The sequence below is a fragment of the Pithys albifrons genome, chromosome 2, assembly GCF_047495875.1.
Source record: "Pithys albifrons albifrons isolate INPA30051 chromosome 2, PitAlb_v1, whole genome shotgun sequence".
Classification (NCBI taxonomy): Eukaryota; Metazoa; Chordata; class Aves; order Passeriformes; family Thamnophilidae; genus Pithys; species Pithys albifrons.
Window position 1 is genome coordinate 100107345 of NC_092459.1, and position 26484 is coordinate 100133828.

The 26484-nt window shown below is 42.2% G+C and overlaps 1 protein-coding gene across 2 annotated transcripts in view; it reads right to left on the reverse strand.

The window, feature by feature from the left end:
* Window positions 1-676: 676 nt before the first annotated feature.
* PARP1 (poly(ADP-ribose) polymerase 1) overlaps window positions 677-26484 on the reverse strand; it is a 35790-nt gene continuing 9982 nt past the window's right edge. For both annotated transcript variants that reach the window (XM_071579701.1, XM_071579693.1), the window contains exons 5-23: window positions 22186-22282; window positions 20623-20739; window positions 18940-19116; window positions 18349-18490; window positions 16676-16816; window positions 15728-15970; window positions 14560-14628; window positions 13711-13843; window positions 12311-12506; window positions 10894-11022; window positions 7569-7652; window positions 6626-6748; window positions 6060-6188; window positions 5228-5326; window positions 4521-4673; window positions 4117-4244; window positions 3660-3721; window positions 2581-2695; window positions 677-1230 (exon numbers count right to left, since the gene is read on the reverse strand). In XM_071579701.1, the coding sequence (XP_071435802.1) occupies window positions 1149-1230; window positions 2581-2695; window positions 3660-3721; window positions 4117-4244; window positions 4521-4673; window positions 5228-5326; window positions 6060-6188; window positions 6626-6748; window positions 7569-7652; window positions 10894-11022; window positions 12311-12506; window positions 13711-13843; window positions 14560-14628; window positions 15728-15970; window positions 16676-16816; window positions 18349-18490; window positions 18940-19116; window positions 20623-20739; window positions 22186-22282 (2419 nt within the window). In that variant the 3' untranslated portion in view covers window positions 677-1148. The remainder of the gene's footprint in view (window positions 1231-2580; window positions 2696-3659; window positions 3722-4116; window positions 4245-4520; window positions 4674-5227; window positions 5327-6059; window positions 6189-6625; window positions 6749-7568; window positions 7653-10893; window positions 11023-12310; window positions 12507-13710; window positions 13844-14559; window positions 14629-15727; window positions 15971-16675; window positions 16817-18348; window positions 18491-18939; window positions 19117-20622; window positions 20740-22185; window positions 22283-26484) is intronic.

The window sequence follows — 26484 nt, forward strand, 5'->3', positions numbered from 1 at the left end:
AATTTGAACTGCTTTTTCAAAAGGCATTGGGACATGACAACATTTTAGGGAACAGATCTGCTGTTTCCACACAGGTTACTAAAGACTGAAGCCACTATGGACAGAATGAGTTTGAATTGTCCCCTTCTTGGGAATTAGCCAACTTTCCCTAATACCTCAGGGAAAGCAGTAACTTCTGAAGAGAAAGATCAGATGTTGCTCTGTAGTTAAGTGCTCCCATATTGCTCAACAACTTACTGAAAGTGAGAAGTAAAAAGCATTAAACATGGAAATTGCTGTTTCAAGACAGGGATTTCAAGACTACCCACAGTGTAGCAACAGACCTCACTCCATGTCTTGATGAATGAAGCCTGAGCCCAACTCAACTTACGGCTTTTGTTAGGACGTCTACAACAACCAACTTACATCATGAGTAAGGTAGGTATTTAAAGGAGGTTTATTTGGGCTAATACTAAATTCAAACAGCCACAAGCTCATTTTCCATGTTTACCACACCAACTGTTGACAGATGAAGTCTCAGCAGAAAGTCCAAATTTTCACTTCACCGTGACTTCCTGAAACGTGACTACAGATTTAGCATTTTGTCTTTCAGAGAGATACGTTTAGGAACATTCTACCAAATACATTTAAATCATTACTCAAAACCAAAACGATTTGGAAGTTTTGAAACATAAAGCTGTTAGTATGAAATTAGCTTTTATTTTTTTTTTACCTCAAAATAAATGCACATTTATCGTTTATTCAAAGGAAACCTGAAAAAGAGTATCTCAAACAAGGGCGAACCCTAACAGAGTGAATACTGAAAACATCCTCAAATGCCTTCTCCTGTTGTTGCCCAACTCTGGCTAGAAACACCAGCTTAGTTTCTTTTTTGTCAGTTTGGTCAATTAAAAGAAACACTTTAAAGCACCAAAATTAGAAGTGGTATAAAACAAAACCAGGTACGCATTCTCATCAGAATTCAGGTCCATGTGTTGCCACACTTTTATATAAAACTTCCACTAAGTGTTGTACTAAATGGGATTTAGTAACCTCTTCTGCAGTTTAGCTCTTGGTATCTTGGTAAGAGAAGTCAATGCATAAGCATGTCAGAAGTCAACGCTATAGTGTAACTACAGTATAACTCTAACAGGGCTTCTAAATACTGTTCACCAGAGTGACGTCTTATAGTTGAATTTCAGTTTCAGCAGGTACTTCAGATTTACCTGAGCAACATCATACACAATATATCTGGGAAGAAGGTTAAGGAATAATTCATGTAGTTGATATCACTAACACAGAAAAAACTCAAAACACAGTCAAACTTCACCTTTGAATTTACATTCCCATACAGATGCCTGTGTGATTAACCCATTCTAACAGCTCAAATCACAACATTTTAAATCTGACTATTCTCTGAATCTGAGAATGTTTTATAGTATAGTTCTAAACAAGCAATTATGTCTCATGGAGAACTGACGATGGTGCAGAAGGAATCCTGAGTGACAAGCAGGTCAGCTGACTTAGATATGAAGCTGTAGTTCTTGCAGAGTACTTTTAGTCAGACAGAGTAACACACATCTCTCTCCCTGTCTAAACAGTGGAGCGACATAGCGCAGATGAGATACACAGTTACAGACCTTGCACTTACAACTGTAATTGCAGCTCTAATGCTGCTTTCCAGCCCAGTGTTATTAATGCCTTCAATTTCCAACTAAAAAAGCCAAACTGGGATCACAGAGAAGAGCTGGCAGTGCTTGTACATTCTTATTTTTTCACAGAAAGTCCCAGCTCACCTATTTTTTTTCCTCAATGCTTTAGGCCTCAAACGATCCTAAAGTGTGAAAAAAATTAATGCACATCATGTTAACTCAATTAGCTAGTATTAACTATGTTATAGGTTATTGTCTGACTAAGACAGATACTGCATTTAAGAAAACTCAAGATAAAAACAGTATTGCCTTGAGTTGTGCTGCCAAGACTGCTTGTTGGAAGAAAACAGCTCACCAAGAGAGAAGACATGGTCTACAGCCCCAGAAGTTGCATTAATGGTTTCCCTGCTTCACAGGCAGTGAAGAGATTGACTTGGGACCTCAGATGCCGTTTATTCGTATTCTTATGATCTCTTATGAATGTTGAGCACACATTCATTTGGAATGAATAGACACTCAGTACCCGCAAGGGGTCTGTGGAACACAAGACATGTGATGACAAAGCTGGCTCCCCTGACCCTCCTGACCAACCAGGCCAGCCACAGCACCATGAGGAAGAAACCAGACTGGATCAATGTGAAACCACGGGCTGCAAGCCCCTCCCCCTTGTCCTGGCACATCTCTGGGCAAGCCCCTACTTGGCAGTGTTGCCTGGCCACTCCAGTGCCTTCAAGTACTGAATCCTGTTGGAACAACAGCAGAACGACAATTTAAGTATAGCAACTGAAAATCATCTCCCTTACAGGAGAGATTGTTCACAAATGCTCTCCAAAGCAGATCTGAAAGAAACAAAACACAATGCCAAAAGTCCTGACTGGCCTTAGCAAGATCCTGCTAAACTCAGCAACACTCAGACACCAATGCAGCCAACGTTAACAGCAAAGGATACTCATTATACAGAAGACAGGTATCATTAATTCCTGTTGAGATCCCATTCCCTAGGGGAACCTCTACACCACCAAGGGTGGTGGTGGCTGTGGGATCAGGTGCAGTTTTGCCCAAGCCTAGAAAGGGAAAAAACATTAGTTACAAATCTATAAGGCAAACACAGACTTTGCACATAAAATAACTTAGCCAGCCAAATACTACTTCACATAGACTTTCAAACCAAGTGCAGAAGTACCGTAAAAGAACACAAGCTAAACCAAAGATTTATAGCTCTCATATCCCAGCTCCATTAATGAAAACATGCACATTGCAGCATTTTTAGACAACTATAACAAAACAATTCTAATTCTCTTGAAACTTTTCAATACAAATCTGATTTGACATCCATAATAACATGGGTAGTATGTACTGAAGAAGATGCTAAATCACATTTTATTCTATTTTAGGAAGCTGATTTTTAAGCTTCTCAAAATGAATAGTTTAAGAAAAGCCACTCATTACTGAATGTTACTGTTCTTCATTCTCCCATCTCAGTACAGAAGGCAATCATGATTACCATTTCTTTCCCTTGAATTAGAGAGCTAAGTCTTGTCTCTCATCTTCTTTTTCAGTGCAATATACTGATACTTTTTGCAGATAGAAGCGTAATGGGAACAGATGTTCCATCTGAACTTTTATTCTTAGCTTTTTCCTTCTCTCCAAGTTTCTAAGGCACTTTGAAAGCTAAACAATTATTCTTGTGATCTACCAAACCTCCCATCTTCCTTTTAAAATACATTGTATTGTTCTGATGAAAGGACGTAAGAAGTTGGAGAATGCACCTTGTATCTTTTCCTGTGTAATATCAAATTAAAGTTTCTCCTGAACTTCAGGAACCTTTAATCTTAAAACTCCAAGTCTACTAACTTCCATCTTAAAACAACACCTACACATATCCTGATGCAACTACAGAGCAACAGTATACAAATTCTTAAAGGAAGTCCAGCTACGAAATGACTACAGTTCTCTTCACTAAGGAGAGTACGACAGCCTAAGTTTGCCACCAATTAGAGACTACCAATGACAATTACTAATGCTTACCTTTCACACTGTGTTTTCCCTTGGGCAGCTTTGTGATGTGAGAAGCATTCTTTAGCTCATACCTGGACAGCACAAAGAACACACAATAGCATTTTACATTCATCTTCAACTATCTTGGTGAAAAGAAAAAAATCACAAACTTTTCAGGCTTCAGTTTACAGTGAGTTAATATAAAGTCAATCTAGAGTCTAGTGTTCTGGAACTCAACAGCATTCCTTCTTTGTCTGGGTTACTAATTTTAATGATGTTGGCATTTTGTACAACATTTGAGCTTGAACAGCAACAGTTATTTTTTTTCCCATCAAATAGCTCTCACTTTAGGAAGAAACAAATCTTGTTTCTAAAGAAATATGATGTACTTTTTCTTTACACTGAAGAGAAGGCTTGCAATTTTAGCATCACCTTCTACAAGTATATATTAAGCACATTTTGCAAATACTCTTCGTAAGTCACTTACATATTTCCAAGGGCAACTTCTCCCAGTAGCACTAAACCTATGGGATCAGCCTGAGATGTGTGACAGTAGTTTGCACTCTTGGATACCATGTCAGCAAAATAGATGCCCTTCCCAAACATGTAGCCAGTCTGCAAGCAGGAAATAAATAAATAAACAAATAAAACTGGGACAGTAACACAAAGACTGCATTGAATCTACCCAGCTGGTCTCCCAGGAGAGCAAAGCTGCAACTCCAGCTCTTGTGGGTAGCAGCCAGCAACTCACTTAGGACACCCACTGGTGTGTGAAAGCTGACAGGTAACACAGGGCCCTCCCCACAGAGAAATCTTTTACTCAGGCTGTCCCCAGCTGTGGCCATCTCCAGGCACAGGGGTGTAGGCAGCCAGAGAAGCTGCCCCACGTACCACAGGAGCTTCTGGCGGAGCTATCCGGAGGCCCTGGGACAGGATCCCTGCAAAGTTGGTGGTGCGGGAGCCGTGCCACAACAGCTGGCGATTGTGGAGCTGCTTGAATGGCTTGTATCGCTGACTCTCCCCTTCACGCTCAATCCTGAAGATCTTCCATTCAAAAAGGGACAGGAGAAAAAGAACAACCAAGCAAATAAGCTGTTACCTTCATGCAACTAATCAGAGAGGTAAAAAAAACATCATCCAGTCTGCAATATACATGAATCTGCTAAAAAAGTTGATCTGGATGGTTTTTAGTATTCATAATTTGCTGTGCCATGCTAGGAAAAAAGAGGTAGCATCCATTACACAGCAGTTGTTTTGATTACTTCCCCACCTTTTCTTCTGCATTTTCATGAAGCCCTATTTTTCTGAAATATCATTCAATGAATTAAGGCTCAATTTCAGATGACTGCTCCTCCACCTCCCTTTTAAGGCCAATTTAATTAAAATAAAAACACAAACACACCTCATTAAGCTTAGATTCATCTCTGCCTAGACTTTTGCTATTTTGTTAAACAGGAACTATTCTATCAAACTATCCTTCCAACAAAGTAAACAAAAGTAAACTGGGCAATCTACTCAAAAGATAAAAGGAAACTGTGAACAAGTCAATTAAGAAAAGTCCATTTTCACAAAAAAAAACCCAGTTTTGCCCAGCTTACATCCACAACTTTGAGGTCATATGCATTGTGTGTAGCAGCATGAGTATTCTTCACATATTGTTTAATAATCTTGGCTTCTTCTGAATCTTTGTCAACAACCTGCAAAGAGGCAAATGAGAAGTTTCTTTAGCATACAAAACTAAAAGGCCTCTTCTAATATGATGACATCCAGTCAATTTCTGCAACTGCTCAGTTTAAGCCTCTTTACCATCTAGGTGGAAACATGTTCCCAGCTAGAGAAAATGTACAGATATACAGGCAGCACTCAGTCACAGAATGTCTGAGACAGGAAGGCACTGTGGGAAATTGAGACGATTTTCTACTCCACTGCTCAGAGCAGGGTAATCTGGTGGATGTTGCCAAAGGCTGAGTCCAGGCAGGCTTTCAAAACCGCCAAGAATGGAGCTTCCACAGTCTCTGGGCAACTTTTTCCAGTTTTGACCACTGTCAGAATAAACAAACAAATAAAGAACCCAAAATCTAACACTACCAACAACAAAATCTTTTTGTTTAAATATGATTTTATATATTTCAACTTGTGCCCATTGCCTCTTGCCCCTGGGAGCCACTGAGAAGAGTCTGCCTCTGTCTTCTTTCTTCCCTTCCCCCATCAGGTATTCATACACATTGCTAAGATATCCCTTGAGCCTTCTTTTCTCCATGTCAAAAAGGCCCCACTCTCTCAGCATCTCCAAGTACAACACATGGCCCACTCCCCTAACCATCTCAGTGCCAATCCATCTGTCCAGTTACAGTTTAGCTGATTTGTTACATTCCAAACTAACAGAACATCAACTTATATTCAGTCATTCATTTCCTTTTTTTCCTTTACCTTAATATCAGTTCGAAGTTTTTCATAGTTGATGTCAATTGGGTCTTTATCTCCATCTTCATTTCCACCTCTGAGAAGGCTGTAAGCAACCTCAATATCAAGCAAGTTGTCCAACATCTGCACTTTAGCCTGAAGAATTTAAAGAGGTTTCATATCTCACTTGGGCCCTTGAGATATTCAGAATAAATCTGGCCACATGGTGCCATTTAACAACAAACCACCACTGCCTTTTTAAATATATATATATACTTAAATATATTAAAATATACACACATATAAAACATCTCTGTCTTCTAATACATTATACATATAAATATTTACACATATATATGCACACAAAAACATATTCTGAAGAAAAACAAGTTTAATTTCATGCTTTCATGAGGTACAGAAAGTTTAACTTGTTTTTCTTCAGAATATATTTTTGTTTGTGAGGTTTTAACACTTGCTTTAACCTCATAAAAGCATGAGGTTAAATTAAGTGTTACAACCTCACATATTCTCTGTGTAAGATGTTTGATATCAGACCTGCTGCTTGCAAACAACATGCTGTTTCCAGTCAATACCTGAATGTATTCCAAGTTGTTTAGGAGAGGTGGTTTCTTCATCCCAAAGTCGTGAGGAATCAGAGTATAGAAGCGGTTAGAGAGGTCCAAGATCTGTGATTCTGAACCACTGTCAGAAACTGCCTAGATGTGACAACAAGCACCAAATTACTGAGCAAGACTAAGTCTCCATAGCAATAAACACACACAAGATGCTACTATAGGGTTAACACAGAAGCAGCAACACAAACAGTGATCATGCTGAAACACTCACAGGACTGAAAAGTGCAATTCTATTTAATTGTCTTGCACGTAGTAAGTCACAGTATTTGCACAGGAATACACAGAATTTCCCGTATGAGAAAAATCTAATGGGGATTATCTTTCTGGAGGGCAAAATAAAGTCTTCTGGATATGGAAGGGGTGCATATTCTTGTCACGGTTCTGGTCTAGTCTAACAACTGAAGTAAAATTTCCTGTACCTCTGCTTTGCCAGTGAGCCCATGACCAAAAAAACGGGTTATATGCTGGTGTATTTTCACAAGCTCTTCTGGCAATACTATGTAGTGACTCTGGAATGGCTCAGATCACGATGTGTAAATACAATAACATTGTCAAATCAGATCCTTTCCTATGTCAACCTTTATGCTCGTGCTCTAACAGGCTTCTCTGGGGTGAAAATACCAGCTAACTACGAGAATAAGACACTGGCTTCATTTGCTCAACTGTCATTTATGTCTGGCTAAGCCTAAAGTTTGTGCTACTAAAGTGTGAAAGACACAAGTATTGCCCAAACTGGTACAACAGCAAAGAGAACTAACTGGCTACCCATGGAAGCCACATCCTCTTCTCCATAGAGAAAAAGAAAGCACAGATCTTTATACACACAGCTCAGCATTTACTCCACTCTGAGTCCACAACAACTTCTGAATCCCCATTTTGCTCTAGCATCTTCCATGCTTACCTGCTGAACCTCATTCAGGATGGAATATGCACTCTGGATCTGGCGCTTGCTCAGTTTTCCCAATGGCATCTTCTGCAGGTCAATCTGAGATAGATACAAGTGATTAAAACCAAATGTCACTACAAGAGATTGGACACGGCACTGAGTGCCATGATCTGGTAAACAGACTGGAATTGGACCAAGGGCTGGACTTGATGATCTTGGGGGTCTTTTCCAACCCAATTGATTATATGATACATTTAATCCCCTATAGCACTCCCTCTCTGGTTTCTAGGGAAACTAACCTCTCCATGTTAGTAGGACTGGCCACTCAAAGAATGGAAACATTTTAGACTCCAGATTAAACAATTATGTCAGAAGGACATGCCATTGAGAAGGTATCCTATAACAAAAGGAATACCTAGCAATAGGAAGCTAAGCACACATGCTAGGGCAATGCAAAAGTAGAGTATTAAGCATCTGGCATGAAGTTTAATAGTAACTTGCTGTCAGATGCATTCCTCAATCCCTTCAGGAACCATACACTTAAGACTGGCAAAGAAGCAAACTGGATGAAGGAATTCTTGTTCAAAAGAAATGCGTGTCCCCAGGTACAGCCCAGACACTCTTGCAACTTTACAATTATCGAGGGTTACATGCAAAGGGGTTATAGGCTGCTTCATATTCATTCATGAAAAATGAACCAAAAAAACCCAACTAAGTCAAAAGTGATATCTTAGTTGCCTGCATTTATCTACTTATGTAACTTAGATATTGGTTTGCTTTGTGTATTGATGGATCTTGGGAGAGTTGCGGATATCCTTCACTGTTAAGCATCATCTAAATGCAAAAACATTCAACAAAAATCAAGCCCAATACAGTCTTCTAGAAAGATCATACATACACCTTCAGGACTCTCAACAGTACTATCACATACCATCTGGATAAGTTCCACATTATTTATTCACCATGGAGCTAGGATACCCAGCTGAATGCAAATCTTCTCTGCATGCTCAACTCTGAAGGCTCTTCCAAGCCACAGAGACCAGTCTGAAAGTCCTGAAGTGATTTTGCATGGAAGTTTCTACCCTGTTTTGGGCTTAGGAAAACTTTGCCTTTAGTGACAGCTAAGCATACATAAAATCCAGATACTAAGAAATCAAAGATGGGCTGCAAGAGGGAAGACAAGCTTCAAAATGATCATATCTTGGGGACATAAGGGGCACAAAGCCAAGATTATTAATCTAATGAAAAACAATCTGCAATAGATTTTTAGCTCCCAAACTCTTGGGTCCAATACCCTCTTGCTGAGTACCATCCATACCAATTTGTATTATCCAATTATTAGCTGAAAAATCATGCAGGACATGTAAAAGTAAAATGAGGCCATTTAACTTGGGTGTGCAGAATAGCTGCAGGTACCTATACTAATCCTAAATTATATACATGTATAAACAAATACATACAAGCACTGAAACACTAACACCTATAAAACATCTCCCAGTCATGTGATTTAGGAGTACAACTCAAACAGAGCCCACAAACTGCCACAGGGCTGGAGTTTTGTGCCATCTGTGACTCATGGGAGGCAGTCAGAGCCCTGCAAAGCTAAGCTAAACTGAGATAGAAACCTAAACTGCATCCAAAGCGTTACTGTTAAATGTGTCAAAAGAGCATAGCAGCCAAGGGGCTGGGTCTAAAAGAACAGCACTGCAATTACCACCAGATGCACTGAAGTTAATATGAAGAATTAGCTCCACATCAGATGCATGCACTAAGATTGCCATGAGAGGCAAGGAAGATGTTTGCCTTCCATTCAGGCAAGGGAGGACACAGCAGTAGAGTAGACTCAGCCCTCTCATGTAAGGCAGTGGCATAGATAATTGTAATAAACTTCTTTATGCTTGGTGAGGTAAAATTCTTGAAAGCTACATTAGAGACAGGAACACAAATGCATCAGATAAATCCACTGTCATGTAATGAAAGGACTAAGATTTTGCTGCAATTTTGGCAGAGCGAGAGGGCCTGGATGGAATGAAATACTCAGTACCAGGCTGATGAAAGGAACCAAGCAGCCGTTTCTGGAGGATGCACAGAAAACTCTAACTAGGAAAAATATTATTTCCTCTAATGGAACACAGCTGTTCAGCAGCATCAGCACAGGAAGATAAATTTAATAGGAAGACAGGCCCATCTGGAGTCCCAGTTCTGCTATAGATCTGCAGATGGTGTGAATTAACATCGTTTCAACAGAGTTCTACAAAACCAAATGACATGAGATGACGATCAGTTCAGAGTCTTTATCCAGTTATAGTTCCAAAGAATTACTAATATTTTACAAGACTTGAATATAAAGCACCTCTGAAGATACAGGAAAACACAATTAACCCAAGGTGCTACAAAATGCTGGGCAGGACACCTGAAAGCTTTCAGATCAGCTGCAGAAAACAGCGCAAAGCCTGTTCTGAAAGACAGAGACACAAAATACTGATACTGCTTAAACATGAAATCTTAGGGCAGGATAACTAAGCTGGCTGAAGAAAATCAGAATTTGTTATTTAGAATTAATCTAGTTTGAATGGTTGCATTAAAACAAACACTAGGATCTCTGAACACCAGTAAAACTGTCTGTGCAAGTAGAGACAGATGAAGACAGAGAACCACTCTCTGAAAGCTTGTTAGAAGGATGGATCAAGAAGTATGGATGCAAGAATGATGGACGAAAAGAGTATTATTAGAAGAAATGAGCAATACAACAAAAACAGTCTCAAGTTTGGTCCTGTTCAGAAGAGGATGTGGACTTTGCCAAGGTACTTCATTGGTGTATGTATCAAGTGGCAATATTTCTCAATTCTGAGCTGCATCTCCTTTGCTACCTAAACCAGTGGTAGTCCTGCACTCCCTCACCCCAAAGTGGTTCACTGCTTAGAAAAAATGTGTCTCCAGCCTCACATTACCAGCAAATTGGTTATCTGTGTTAGTATTTTAAGAGCGTTCAGTAGTGGTCACTATGCATGTGTCACTAATAAAAAAAACCACCACAAACAAAAAGACAGAATGGTTACTGATCCCAGGACTGGCAGATGACTTTCTCATGGGCTTGTTATATTGAGGATGCTGATAAGACAAAGAATGCATCCATGTTTTAAGAACTTCAGGTATCATAACTAAGTTACTACTGCTTGGAAATTCCAGTTGGACTCTTGTCTTTATTTTAAGACTGATCTAAAACATTTATTGACTTTTGGAAAGGATGATGCACCCTTGATTGGAAAGAACTTGCATATTCTGTCTGTTCAAGCCTGATGGAGGGTTAGAAGGGAGAAACATGAACGTGTTTAGTCACCTCAAATTCCACCATCGCTTTCTTCATGCTCTCCACGTCAAAGATCATCTTAATAAGATCTTGGATTGGCTTAGCAAGTTTTGATTTTGTCCCAGCACCTACTGTCAGTTTCCTGACAGCTTCTTCATCCTGGGAGGTAAAAATAGTATCAGAATTAGCAAAATCACAGAGGATAAAAGTAACAGGCTGGCTGCCATGGCAACAACTCAAAACCAATTTAGTGTATACATACTATGATTAGCCTGAAGTTCATGGGGAGCGTGGGACATTGCTCTGACATTTTGGAACAAAGTGGGCTTAAAAAACTACCTATTCAGTAATTTGGCAGATGTTATTTCAAGAGACAGCATTGTAAAAATAGGCAGAAAAGTAGAATTAAGGGAATAGGAACTCTCTTTGCATCTCTGCTTCACCTCAAGCAACAGTATTAATTACTTTTTCTGCAAGCTTTCTGCTGCATAGAGACTTTGATATGAAAAAATGACTGTTTACTTTGCTGCTTTTATGACAAAATAGATATAATAACTAGTTTCACAAAGGTTCTGTAATAAAAACTGTCACGGATGTGTACAGGAATCATCAATTAGCCATAATACCATCTAGATGCCTTCCTGGAGAGAGCATTGCAGAAATAAAGCATCCGCCAGGTGCTTTGAGTAACACTATGTGGCAGAGAAACAGACACTTTGCAATTGCAATATTCAAATTTCCAGAATTCAAGCCAAGTTTTGAGTGCTTTGCACTAAAATATGACACCCATTAATTTGGCCACAGAAAAATGCAACAGCTTGAAAACATGTTTTCTGGTAACTTTATAGCTATTAACAGCATTCAACTATTTAATCGCAAAATACTTTAATCTACAGGTATGCCTTTAAATAAACACAAACTCCCACTGGGCAGAAGGAAGAGAATTCTTATTTAGCTTAGCTGTCTAAATAGCCAAATCTTACTGGCAGTGAATAATTTCTCTTTCTCAGCCTGCTCAATATGTTCACTAGGCAGAAATGCTGCATAGGAATTGGTTCAGCATTTGGGAGAATTTTGGAGGCAGAAGACAGATGAGAAGTATCTATTTTAAATAAAAGAAAATCGAGTTTTCAGACAGTATGTATGTGAACTGACTGCTGAATTAGGTTCAAATGAACACCCCTGAAACTACAGAGTACACGGGACTGAGCACTAAAGGGACTACAGACTTGGTAACAGAAAACTCCCTAGTTTCACAACAGTCTGTTTTAATGGATAGCACTCCTTGATCTCCAGTTCTCTCCTGTGGCACAGAGAAGATGCAAAAGCTGCACTTGATTCCTCTAGTTTGCAAAGTGTAAGTGATCCAACAAGAGCACAGAACAGAACAGCTAAAGAGTAGCAGCTAAGCAATGTTCCACCTGGTACAGAGACATTTCAGAGTTACCTGTCCATAATCTATTTCCAGTGGGTAGAATTTTTTTGGATATTTAGTGAAGTTCTTTGAATGCCAAGAATTGCCAGTCTTCTCTTCATACAAATTCAGAAAGTGTTCAACAGCATCTTCTTTTGATGGCATCTGCTCCAGTTTGTTACTGCCGATTACGGTGCCCACACGGCCCCAGGATCTGAACACCCAGTATCTAGAGAATTGAAATGTGAGAAAAGAACAAACATAAGATACTCCAGTGCTAGGTCTCAGTCCAAATGAAACTGACCCTGCAACAACCACACAATTGATGCCATCAGCCCTTTCCATACCATTGGTTTTATGGGAGACAGTTGCCATCAGTAATTGTTGGAAATTAACAGAAGAGTCACCACAGAACTTATGTCCAAGAACTGCAGTGAAAAATGCCCAGTGTTAACATACCACAAGTACAGCCCTGAGAATAAACAGGTGCACAGCAGGAAAAGAGAGCCTAACACCTCTCCAGCCTCAATGTTTTGCAAATACAAATCTTCAGACTATCAGGGCCATATATTTGAAAAACAAAGACAACACATCTTTAAGCCTCAAGCCCCAGAACTCAGTATGTTAGAGAAACCAGAAATAAATCAAACTTTTGTTTCTACTACTACCACCATCTTGGGTGAGCTTCCAGAGTATTTATGGGGATTCAATCAATCAACCTTTTCAACGTGTCAGGTACGAAATGCAGGCACCGAGATCACACCATGTACTAAACCACAGATCTGATACAACCTCACATACAAGAGGCAGCAACAAAAGCTTATTCTGAACATAAATCAATTGAGCCAGGGTTATTGCTGACAGATATCAACTGCTCTGGATTTCTGTGTCACTTCATTTGTTTGGCAGGGGCAGTTTCATTTGAAAGAACCCTCACAGTTTCTTTATCTCATCAGCAATGTAACCACTGGACAGCTCTGCCATGCACCCAATGACACTGAAAAGCTAAACACATGATCAGCTCTGACTATTTTAGCACATTTTGTTAAGCCTCAGGGCACACAGTTCAGGACTACACTGTAGTAGAACAGCCAGAATCTGGTTTTGTTTCCCAAGGTTACAGCTCTGCAATTAGAAGACAAGATTAAGTTGGAGAATATGGGCGGGGGGAGAACCCTTAGGTTTTGTCAACACTACAAAGAAATGTTTCTGTGCAGAGCAGAGGTTTCTTCATTAATGGCTTGTTGTTTGCCAGGTTTCGAGGAGTTCTTTTAGTTTGTTTCCGTTGTGGTGGGTTTTTTTTAAAAAATAATTACACCGATCTGTACCTCTTCAAAGACATTTTACTCCTAAGTGGCCTTTAGAGATGTCAAAAATACAGTATTTATTAGAAAAAAGTGAACGGAAGTATTCTGAGGGAAAACTAAACTCACCTGTTCTCTCTGTCATCCTCTAGCAGCTGCAGTTTATAATAAGAATTGGTTCCTTTCACAATATCTACTAGTCCCAGGGTTGCACTGAAAATTTTTCCACCTTTTTCAAAGACATGAGCAGAATCCTCCAAACCTGCAGAGAAGCAGCAAATTAGAACACAGAGGAAGTTACTGCTTTAGCTCTCCCTCCTGCATTTGTGCTCATCCAAATATTTCATGTAGTGTGATTTAACAAAAATACCACAAAACCAGAGACCATACACTCATTCAAAACTACTTGAAGCAGGTTTTCCTTTTAATGAATTGTGAGCACACACCTTTAGGTAACTGGAGTGAACATCAATCCTAACTAGAGGGAAAAAAGATTATAACCTAGTATGTAATGTTGCATGACAGGCTGAAGGAATTCTCAAGAGGTGCAGCTCTGCTGATGTCACATTAGCAAATGGACTAAAAAGCAAAGGTTAGCCTATGAATTTTCAGAACAACATCTGTGCACCACAGATTCGGAGAGTAGCATGAGCTGCTCCCCAAGAGTCCAGGGGCAGATGCTCATGCCAGACCTGTGGCCTCTGCCAGCCAGGCTTTTATTCACCCCACTGACAGATGCTCCTGAAGCTGAACAAGGTGCACACTTTATTTTGAAAGGTCCCTCAGAAAGCTCCACTAGAAAATCCTGCCATGTCCAGCTTTAGATGCCAGTCAATATCCTTCAAAAGCAACAAAAAAGGTTTAAAAATTCATGTTCCTTTTACAGAACCCTTATGCTTTCACTGAAACAATACTTGCAAACAATCATGCATCCTGAAGACTGTGGGTGGTGCAGGCGCAGGCACTGTTATCACTCACCAGAATCAGGATCTACTGCTGCTCCACCCTTAACTGTCAGCTTCATTTTCTTTTCAGACTTGCTAGGTCCTGCAGCAAAACACAGTTAATTTTTTTCCTAGGTGAGCAACACAATCTGACTTGAATGAACACTTAAATTCTCCAATTTGCGTAATTATCACCCTAAAGTGGATCAGATTCCCAATATATGAGCTCAGTGACTTCAATGGCTTTTTTCTACCTAGCTTTAGCAGCCACATCACAGTCCCCGCCACATAAGTAAATGAAAAACAGTATCTCCCCAGATTGTATCTCTCTCTGTCTCTCCTGGCCCCAAGGGCCTCACAGAGTTCAAAAGCATTTGGATGACACTCTCAGGCACATGGTGTGCCTCTTGGGGATGGTCCTGTGCAGGGCCAGGAGTTGGACTCAAGGAACCTTGTGCGTCCCTTCCAACTTTGCATAATCCGTGATTCTGTAACCACAAATCCCAAAAATGGGATTTAAAAAACCTCACAGGGCATGAGGGGTGTTTGGATTCCCTGGAGATGCTACTGCTGTGAGACAGTCTGGCAATAACATTCCCAATTGTATGACAGAAACCTACACTTGGAGGACACTGAGAAAGGGTTTTGAAGATAACTGAGCAGACCTGATGGCTTTGTTCATGGTCCTGTCTTAATAATGCAAGCTGTCTATGGCATTGGTGAGCAATGCCACTAGTGGTGGCTATTTTTCCTCCTCTCTTAAAAAAATGTTATGTTCTGAATCAAGTAGCAGAGGCTCAGTGCTCTGGACCCCAATATTTTCTCACTTGATAACAGCCCTTGAAGATCACAGTAGTCTCTGTCATCTTGATGCCCCAGGACCTCCCTGGAGCTGCAATACTGAGCCAAACTGGCAGATAAGCTCATGTGCTACAAGGTAAAGACTGCACTGATGTCAGAAAAGCCTGGGCACACAGAGTACAGATCTCTGAAGCAAGAATGAACTAGGGAAAACAAGACTCAGTTCAGGAGACAGTCTGATGTTTACTTAAAGCCAGTCTTGCCCTAAGGCCTCATTATTTAAATTTATTACAAGAAAAACAGCAGAGAACTCAAGAAAAGGGCAAGAACAGACCCAGTCTGGCTTTGTGCATGGACAGAACTGAACAGGCCTGTGGAGAAACAACCACTTTGTTCATCACCTTGTTCTTCTTTGACCTTCCCAGCACTCTTCATACTTGGAGGTTTGCTGCCCTTCCCATCCACAGCCATTTCCTCGTGCTCCATTTTCACCTCTGCACCCCAAGGTGAAAGCGCATGGAGAGACACAAGGTCCTGGAAGTCCTTGCTGGATGATTTCACATCCTGAAGAAATGCCTCTGAGACCACACGGACTTTGGCCTCCTTCACTTCTTCCATCTTCTTGCTCATTTTTTCCACATCCTCTGCAGAATCAAGGTTAGCAAAGGGAGAAAAAAACCACATCAGTGAGAATTTAGAATGCAGCCTCTCCCTCTGGCCATGATTCAGGGCTCTGTAACACTTCGTGGAAACACAATTCCACTACTTTGGATTCATCATGTTCTTGGAAGAGCAAAATTCACCTCAGCTCATCTGCAGCTTGGGCTAGAGCAGGAACACTCCTGTTTTGCCTGACTGGTCCAGCTCTCACCTTCCCAGAGCTGGGCTGGGTCTCTACTGGCAGGTGGGAGAAGATGCCTTATCTCAGCAGTCAGTTTGCACCTCAACTCCAACAGGGAGCAAGAGCAGACCCTAAGTTGCCAGCAGAAAAAACAACTGCCCTCAGGCATCCAGAGTCAGCTCTGTGGCTTCTCCACAGCAAGTACAGACACAGCCCCCAGCATCCCTCATCCCAACAAGAGTGGCTTGCACACCAACAGTCTGCACAGAGATCCCCGCTCCAGCTGCCACAGACCCAACAGAGCCTTAATGCACAACCCACAGGGTTAACCCGCTAGGCATGTTGAACAAACAGCACACAGCTGTCTTTATTTTTCCAAGCACACTAAGGCCATGTGTGCACACAAAACACACCCCCTAATCCAAACACTGATCTCCAGACACATGTCCTCTGTAGTCTGCTCAGCTCTGTCACCAGTGCTACCAGTAACTGAGGCACAGCTACTCACTCTGTGTGCTGATGCACAGGGTGGCCTTGTTAGCTGTTGTGGTCATCTTTCCTCCAAGGTCCTCCACAATGCTCTTCACCTCCTCCTTGTTCTTTGACAGCTTGCCAACAACCAGAATCTTCATGTTGGTCAGTGGTTTGTCTAAGGGGTTTGGAAATAACACATGTTAGCAACAGGCAGAGTCCCGTGGACAAGCACCAAGGGACAGCATTCCCCCCACTCTGTACAATCAGCCCAACTGGCAGGGGTGCAAGGGGTCAAGCAGGTCCCGACTGCACTAAGTGGGAGAAGTTCCCCTTCATATAGGAAAAGCAACAAATCTAAGCAGCTGACAACAAACAGAAGGGATGGAAGACAGGGAAATGGGTATGTAGGCATGCTATTTGCCTTCTTGTTTTGTTAAATGGGAGAAGAAAAAAAAAATCAGTCTGCTTCAGCACTGTGTTACTGGAGACTGCTCTGCTTCCCTCCTTTTTGGATGCCTGGACAGCATGGGAGAAACTCATTGTCACACAAAAGCTCCGGTCTCTTTGAAGGAAAATCTGATTTTGAGGGGCTGCAAAGAGGATTATCTCTCAAGGAACAGTGCTCCTACATTACAGTATATTCACATCTCTATCTTATAGACAGTACAAGGCTCTACCATGCAAACCCTGTAATATGTCAGAAGTAAACTGGTAACCATCTAAGGCACCATCACATTGTGTTGACACTGTGTCATGCAGGAGGGTCCAGGACACGCTAAGTGTCTAAGAGCATATCGGCACTGCTAAAGATAAATGCTATCAACTCTGATTGACCAGCTGAGGGTTGTGTTTCCTCTGCTCCTCTCAACTCAGATTAGTTTGGTTGCCAGCAAACAAAGCAATCTGGCTTTAAATCTAGTTTAAGTTTACTTTCAGGGGGCACTGGAGCTGGAATCAATACGACAATCAGAAACAAGACCTAGGTTATTTTTTTCTTCATTGCTAAAATAACATCATCTGGCTAACGTTAGCTGTGCAGAATTACTCCCACCCTTTTCACCAATTAACATTAATGCCCTGCTCCCAAAACTATGGCCAGAGCTAGAAAGGCTGGGGAAGAAAGAAGTCAGCACAGATCTTAATGGACAGGCTATGTCACCAAAGCATGCAATTCATTCCAATAGCCTACAGGGAGTTTCTGGAGTCCAATCTTTTGCAAGTTTGTGGGTTGGAGACAGCACAACTGTTTTGCATAATGGAAGTCAGTGATTGGTAAAGCCAAATCTCAGTGGATGACTTTAAAAAAAAAAACTTTCTTCCCCTTAAAACTGATGTGGAATATTTCATATTATGAAGGTCCCTGGGTGTTCTCCAAGAAACCAAGCAAGAATGCACTTTGCAGCAGCTCTCCATTGGGACACAGCAGCCTTTAAGTTTCTGATTCCTTACAAACACATCATTTGTTTACCATCAACAAACATCCAGAAAGATTTGTGAGTAAACAACCAGGACCTCTAGGCAAAGATATTAGGCCTACCTGTGCTAGGGAGATAAAGCACATGAAACTGTTTTTCACCAGGAGAGCTCTGCCTGCTTGAGGGTAGGAGGAGAACCGTGTGCCTTTTCAGTGGTACGTTTGCCTGGCTGGGAACGGCAGCCTGAACATCATTCTAAGCTCCACTGACCCCTGCCCAGCCTGACACTTACCTCTAGGTGCAGACATGGTCTCTGACAAAGGAGCAGATGCTGAGGGAGGAGGCACAGAGTTCACAGCTGCAGCATCTGGAGGGAACACCCTGTCCTGCTTCTTACATTTAAATTTCTTCAGGTAAGGAATTTCCCGGAACTCCTGTGGGATGAAAGCATAAGCAGAGTTTAGGACCAACAAAAACTATTATTAGATTTAAAGGCTAAATTGAGCACTGGCCAAATGTTGGCATTTACTCTAAATCTTGGAAAGTATTTCTGAGAGATTCACACTAAGTTAGGCAAAAACCCACTTTATTGACTGGGAAAATAAAGCTGGAAGAGGGTAAATGGTAAGTTTCAAATCAAATCATCAACATCTTTTTCAATTTAGTGTTACTGGAAAAAATATGATTTATTTATGCATTAGCTCCCTGCCCCTGGAGGGATGTAGCTGTGACAGAACCTTCCTGCTGTCACAGCTGCTCAGCTCTGCAGCACGTTCTGCTCTCTGCCATCCTACACTCACTGCTGCTTATTCAAACTCCTCACAAGAGGTAACATCAGTTAAGAAATGTGCTTCAGAACATCAAATATGAAGTAAACACCCACCTTTGGGATTACCCAGTCTTTCCTGTTGGGAGTCTGCGTTTTAGCAACACACTTGGTCCAGGCAGTGATATCCCCTGAACAGTAATATGCATCACTCTTGAACACAAACTGCCCCTTACACTGGTCACAGGGAAGCAGAGCTCCAAATGCCATCCCATCTGCCACTCGGTCCAAAATCTAAAGCAACAGAGAATACAAAACGGGTCACTGCAGGAGGAGGCTGAAGCCCACACACCTCACTGCACGGGGCTGCATAAGAAATCACCATCAGGCTGTCAGCACACAGATGTTTCCAGCACATGTCACATATACACTAAACGTAACCCAAGACTATTATCCACACTGATTGATGTATGATGCCTTAAAGGCATGACATGAAGTTTCTCCAGTCACACCATATCTGCTCACATCCTCTCCTACCCAGGAAGAGGAGGGTGATTCACACTCCCCCCTGACTCCACTATCATGAGGCCCCCACTGGAATGCTACATCCAGAGCTGGGGCTCTGAACAAAAGGACATGGACCTGTGGAAATGAGTCCAGAGGAGGCCCACAAAAATGATCAGAAGGTTGAAGATAGGCAGAGAGCTCGGATTGTGAGCTTGGAGAAGAGAAGGCTCCAGGGACATCTTATAGGACCTTGCAGAACCTACATGGGGCCTACAAGAGAGCCAGTGAGGCACTTTTTAGAAAGGCCTGTAGTGACAGGACAAGGGGGAATGGCTTTAAACTGAAAGACGGTAGGTTGATATTGGATTTTAGGAAGAAATTTTTCACTCCAATTGTTGTCAGGCACTGGAACAGGTTGCCCAGAGAAGTTGTGGATGTTCCATCTGTGGAAGGTACTCAAGGCCAGGTTGGATGGGGCTTTGAGCAACCTGGTCTAGGGGGTGGCATTCTCTGCCCACGGCATGTGGGTTGGGACTAAATGATCTCTACAGTCCGTTCCAACACAAACCATTCCATAATTCTGTGGGTTCAGGAGAACATACCTACCACACAGCACCTGATCAGGCTGCTATGCCAGAACAGCCAAGGAGATGAGCTAATGCATCTGAGCACACGGGTAGGTAGGTGGGAATGTGGGCTCAGACAAGTCCAGGTTTTCCTGCCTAGAGAATATTTCATGACCATTTTGAGTCTAGACACTTCCCACATCCCAGCCCACTCCTTACAAAGAGTCTTGATAAATACAAATACTTAAAGCAGTATGTGGCTCTGAAAGAGAGCAGACTTTCACAAGCTACATAGACTGAAACTGATTGTTTTTAGAAAAGAAACCAGGAAAGAATTTTCATGGTTTTTGCTTCGTTTTGCATAATTTAAGTTGAGGAAGGCAATATGAAGCGCCTCAGCTAACCTGATCTTGAACTGACAGCACCAAAAAACCAACAGACCATAGACCAGTTAAAGCATAGCAGAATAAAAGCATGTGCCAAGGCACTGAATTCAGCATTGCACAGCACCACACTGCCCTTCACAAGCAAGCCTAACAGCAGTATCATCAGAGTCCTGGAAAAAAGGACTAGTCTTTGCACCGTATTTCTTTTTTATATGTTATAGGAACCTGCTTCAGATTCACGGACCTTGCAGCAATGCTGAGTCGGGTCAGCTTCACTCAATCCAAGACCCAGCACACACGCAGAGCAACTACAGGTCAAGAGCAACTACAGGTCAACTCACGGCATTCTCCCCCGAAGGAACTTCTTGTTTGTTGGCAATCAGCAGCTCTTTCAGGTCATTAGTGGAGCAGACCTTCCTCAGCTCATCCTTGATGCCCCAGATCAGCTCTGTCTGCTCCTGTTGACAAAACCCAGTAGCTTAGAAAGCAATCGACTGCAAGTTCCTGAGAACACTCCTGAAACTGCAGTATGTAGACAAGGTTTTAGGAATTCCATGTTATCTTCAACACAGATTGGAAGATGAAGAGCTCCAAGAACCAGCAGCTTTACCAAAAGGGAGAGGCACATATTTTATGAAACACCTGGAACGTATCTTTGAGTCACACATTTCAAATTTCAGTGTCCTTACTTTAACAAGCTCTAAACAGCCTTCACAAATACCACCTAACTAGTTGACAGTGACAGTAGTGTGGATGTGGCTGCATTTGAGCCTTTCATCAAAACAAAAATCAGAAATGCTGATCATCACTACTTTTATTTTAAGGTAACTAACCATAAGAAGAATTTCTACCAGATCAGTCACCTGCAGCAGTGCAGAGAGGCATGCACATTCTTCTGGGCTTTTCTGTGAAAGTTGAAAGGGTTGAAAAGCAATCAAACATCCTCAAATCTCTCAGACAGTTTCTGAATGTTATTCGCTGGCTATAGTCAAAAACACAGTCTACCCTGGAAGAACTGCTTATCTGGGTTAAATGGTTAAATTTTCAGTGTTAATGATCATGTTCAATGAAATGCTGTTTAAAAAAAGAACCCAGTTAACTCTAAAACGTCTCATCCACAAAGTGGATCCATAAAGTGCCTTGATCTGTCCTGAACATCTGCATTGCAGCAGCAAAACCTTAAAAATGTCTCGGCTATTTTTTTTTTTTAATTAAGGTGCTGCCACACAACAAAAAAGAAAACTTCTGTTCAAAGATGGAGACACCATTTCTCTACAGCTCCACTAAGACTTCAATTGCAGCAAAAGTAGCTTGTAATTTTTTTCTTGGGAACTTTCAATAAATACAAAATTCCTGAAGCTCTACTGGGAATTCTTCCCACGATATTCTACAAAGTAAAAGGTAGAAAGCTGTGACCTATCACAATTTGCACCTGAGAACTGAACACAGCTCCCCAGAGTGAAAAAGATATGATTTCTCATTAGTCCAGAGTGGAGCACTTTATCTCTGTTTAACTTTTACAATGAGCTATTTATTGTTTCCCAAGTTCTTCTGCAACAGTGTGAGGGCTCTGAGCTTCAGCCAGCAGAGCCAGACTATACATGACAGAAGAACCAGCCTCTTTGAGAGAAATGGCGTTTAACCTAATCTATTTAAATCCAGTAAGTACAAGTAGTAGAGAACATCCTTCCTGTCTGGAGAGAAAGGAGCAGGGTGAATTGCTTTCAGCAAAGTCTTGACGACAGGGCACCTCCTGTGCTAGGACAGAGGGACCAGCTGTGCTGCAACTGTTCCACCTGGGCACAAGGCACTGCCTTCTCTAGGTGCTACAGCTCTTCATTTAGTGCTTGACACTGCACTGTTCTAACAAAGCAGGTTTTAGGATGTGATCAGCTAAAACTCACCTTTAGCTGTTTTTCCTGCTTCGATTCTTTCTCTTTTTCTTTTTTCTGTTTCTTTTTTGCAGTCACATTTCCATCTACTTCTTCTCCTTTTCTCTTTCTAAGACAGAAAAACCAAACCACACACACATGAAAGGAAGTTATTTAAATGCCTGTCCAGCAGTTACCAGAGCTCAGATTACTGACTGCCGATATCTGCAGAGGCTTGAATATCCTCAGTTTTGGCAAGCAAACCCATTCTTCAAATTCCTCAGTGCTACATTATACACAAGTACTTGGCTTCACGAGGCGCCTCAATCAGGTCAGATACACTTAGAGCTTTTCCATGGGGCAATCATCCGGTCTGGCAGAAAAGCACGTGAAACACTGCATTTCCAGGCATCTTCATCTACACCAGTACAAGTTACCTCAAAGGCATAGCTAAGAATCACTGAATAGTTCTCCAAATCTAAGGAGGTGTAGCAACGCAGGTTAAAAGACCACAGTGTCTCTCAGCTGAATCAACAGCTTGATCTTTCAGCTCAGACAGTCCATACCGAAATAAAGGACAGCAAACAAGGTAACTTTAGTAAGCTAATACACTGGGAAACTAGGTATTTCACATCTAGTTTCTCTTTCCAGACTGGAATTAAGTCAGGGCTCTGAAATCAAACTCGTGGAAGTTTCTATTTGCAAAGTGCTCCCAGGCCGGCAGCAGTTTTGTGACATACTATTGTGGGTTGTGCATGGAAATTTATTGCTATTAGCTGGGCCTTAGAGATGCACAGGGAGAAGTTAAAGAAAACACTGCTTGAGAAAGACTGGAAGGAGGAAGTCAAATGAAAACTGGGGAGTTTTGGCAGACTTCAGAGAGGCAAGAGACCGTGGAGGAAGGTCTTTTGTGTTTCCAGAGTTATGTCATCCTCTTTGTCTGCCTGGTTTCAAAATACATCAATATTAATAAATTGAATCAGTGTGAAATTTTGCCCCAGTTGAGGCAAGGTGGGCCTGCAACTTGAGGCAGAGCATAAACACAGCTTGAATCCTGCACTTCGTTTTAACACAGCTGCAATCGAATTAAAACATCAGCCAGGTTTCTTTTCAAGAAAGCATCTGCTTTAACTTTATAAGCTGTGGCTGATGGTTAAGCCATAAGGTTGACATTCTCAGTTGTTCTCCCACTTACAGTTCTAAACTGTTCACTTTCTAGTATCTTGCTCCTGTTAAGACTAACTGTATGACAGCTTATTAGCCATAAAGTTGCAGGAGGATGTCAGAAGCTACTCTTCTCCCAGAGCCTCATGCATGAGACCTGTACATTACAATAACCATCCCGGCCCTAAAATTGAGCCAAATGCCTCATTTTATCTGCAGCGGCCACACCTCGCCCATCATTAGCACCTCTGACCAGACCACTGTTCAGAGCACTCTGCAAGTCTTTGAGGAATGGTTTTGCACAAGAGCTCATCTTCTAGCTGTACCCCTGCCAGGTCCCATCAGTGAAGCTGCCTCAGGGAGGGGAAACAGCTGCACTATACAACAAGCAATTGCTTGAGAAAAACTCCTCTTTGTGTTCTAAATCCGGCAAGCAGCAAACAACAAGGCAGGACTGGCCCCAGCACACACAGGGCAGTGCCTTCCGAAGTCCCCAGGCTAAGCAAGTCCTCTCTCCTTCTCAGGTGCAGCCCCTGCAAAGGGCAAGACCAGAGCATTCACTGAGTCCTGCCATGAGAAGAATGACTTTCCCAAGTTTTAACAGAGTCAGGGGTACAAAACACAACCTAGGAAAAACATCAGCTGGAGTACAAAGCACTCCGCTGCACTTTCCCAAACTAGGGGCCTTGATAAAGTAAGTGCTTAGGATGGGTGCCCAACCCTGTGTATCTGCAGCGTCCCGAGGACTTCACTGTCACTGCCCAAGCTCGCTCAGCCGTGGCAAATGGACCTCAGGACCTAAACGGTGGGGCCAGTTCTGCGCACGCTGTGCCTCACCTAAAAAATCCACTGTGCAGGCTGGAAGGGCACCCACGTGGGGAGAGCCCTTGCCAAATCTTCATTCCCGAAGTCTGGCCATACATACATACTCATGGTCAGGCTGCCTTCAGCATTCCAGCACTCACTCCTATAATGTAACTTGTTTCCTAGTCTCCAACAGGAGCAAATCCAGCACACCAGCCACTGGAAGGCGATCACTGCTGAGAGGCCCTGTGACCCAGGGAAAGCATCCAAATTTCGGCCACGACTCACACTTTTGGCAGCTTCTCGTCAGAGTCCAGGGGACAGCAGTTGCTCTCGCGGAGTGATTACTGTATCTGTTCCAGCCACAGGTAAAAAAACAAAGTAGGAAGGATCATCCCAGTTGCAGAGAGGCATAAAGCTATTGGTCACCTTCTCTTTTGTGCCTGCGCAAGGCTAAAGCAAACACTAATCATTTTATATAGCCTGGAGAAAGGGAATGGCAAAGCTGAATTAATCTTCCACTTTCCCAAAACAGCAAATTTTAGAACAATCGACAAAATAGCTCCTCACTGACACACACCTTAATTTTATCTTCCATCCCTGGGATCAAACACTGTGTGCTGCTCACAGCGCCTGTGTGCTACAGTGTACACCCTTTCTCCTGCTGGGAAAGGGAGTCTCCCCACATCTGACAGCTCCAGCCCACCAGCTTAATTAGCTGGTACTTCTCAGGCAATGCAAACACTTCTCACTTTCACAGAAGATACACAAGACTTATTCCAGCTTTGGAGCCGATAGACAGGGAGGTGAACTGGCCCACTCTAGCCTAGCACTTCCTGACCATCTACTCTATTTTTCTTGTTCCCCTCCCTACAATGAAAAGGAAGGGGTGGAAAGGACAGTCACAGCAAGCCTGGATAAAGTAACCAGCCCACGCAGGGAGGAATAAGAACTCCCCTTTTCACCTCCCCTCTGTTAAGCACTGACAGACTGTCAGTGACCTGAGTACTCATCATTTGCCTCAGGAAACCTCTGCAGTTAATCTAGTGCTACAAGGCATCTCCAGAAGGACACTACTCCTGGTCCTGGGTAGCAATTCTACCCAAACCAGCAAGGCAGAAAATACAGGGAAGCATTACAGCTCGGAGCAGGAGGGTGAAACACATGCTACCAAAGAAATACTAAGAGAACTTGCAAGCTGCTACTGTATTTCCTACATCAGTATATGAGCACTCTTTCAACAGAGAAGCTGCAGGCAAGGACTCAAGATCCTCCTTCCCCAGGCCTGCAAAGTGCTGGTCGCTAGGCAGGACAGCCCCCAGCCCAGGGGAGGGTTAACATGTCTCACTCAGAGCTGGCTGAGAAAAGGAGACAGGATTCTTGTAGCAAACCTTGCCATTTTTGCTCTTCAGAAGGAAATGATTTCCCAAGCTATTCTTGGGTAGCCCTGTTTGGCACCTCACGTCTCTCATCTGCAATAGGCATGTCAAAATGATAACTTTACAGAAAGAGCTGATAGGGCACTCTCAAAGTCTGTGATTCTCAAAGCATGGGCTAGACACACGGAAGCAGCACCTAAATTTGGATGTTTCACATCTGAATTTTAGAGAGTTCTGAGCCAAGATATAATTTGGACACAGCACACTTAGAAATACCTTTAAAGATCATTTTGAGAATCTCACTTGCAACAGATGCAGAGAGATTCATTTCAGCAAGATGCTGTAAGTTCTGTTAATTTCTGTTATCTGCATGAATGCATGAGGTGAATGATTGGAGGTAAGCACACCTCATTCAAGCCTCTGGGGTGTTTTTCTTTCGGCTTCTCCATAACTTCATTGCTTTCTTGGCAGAAAATTCATCAAGTAGTTAGCACACCACACCCCTCCAATCACTGTTTATTTACACTGTCGCTCATTCAATTTGTTTGACAACTATTTTTCCAATTGACCCTTACTACCCTTGGCTCAAACCTAAAGAGCAGAAGGTAGTGGAGCATCAGAGACAGCGAGCACCTTCAGGGTTGAGGGGCTTGTTCAGCCAGTGCTTAGAAAGCAGGAAAGATGAGTCCTCCTGCTGCTTTTATGTCATGAGGTCCTGGTACACATTGCTCTTCATCACCTGTGTAAGTTTTTTTCCACTGCACTTCTAGGCTTTTATTTACACAGTGACTTGGCAAACTACTCTGTGGCCTGTCTTTACAAAGTCTCCATATTTTTCACTGCATCCAAGAAGTGGCCCAGAAAAACAGAGTCAGGGCAGACAAGAGAATCTTTTACATAGTCAGATCTCTAGAGCTTTGCTAAGAACATAGGAGAAAACTACAAATAACCCCATTAAACTCACACACTGTTCTAGGACAAAGTG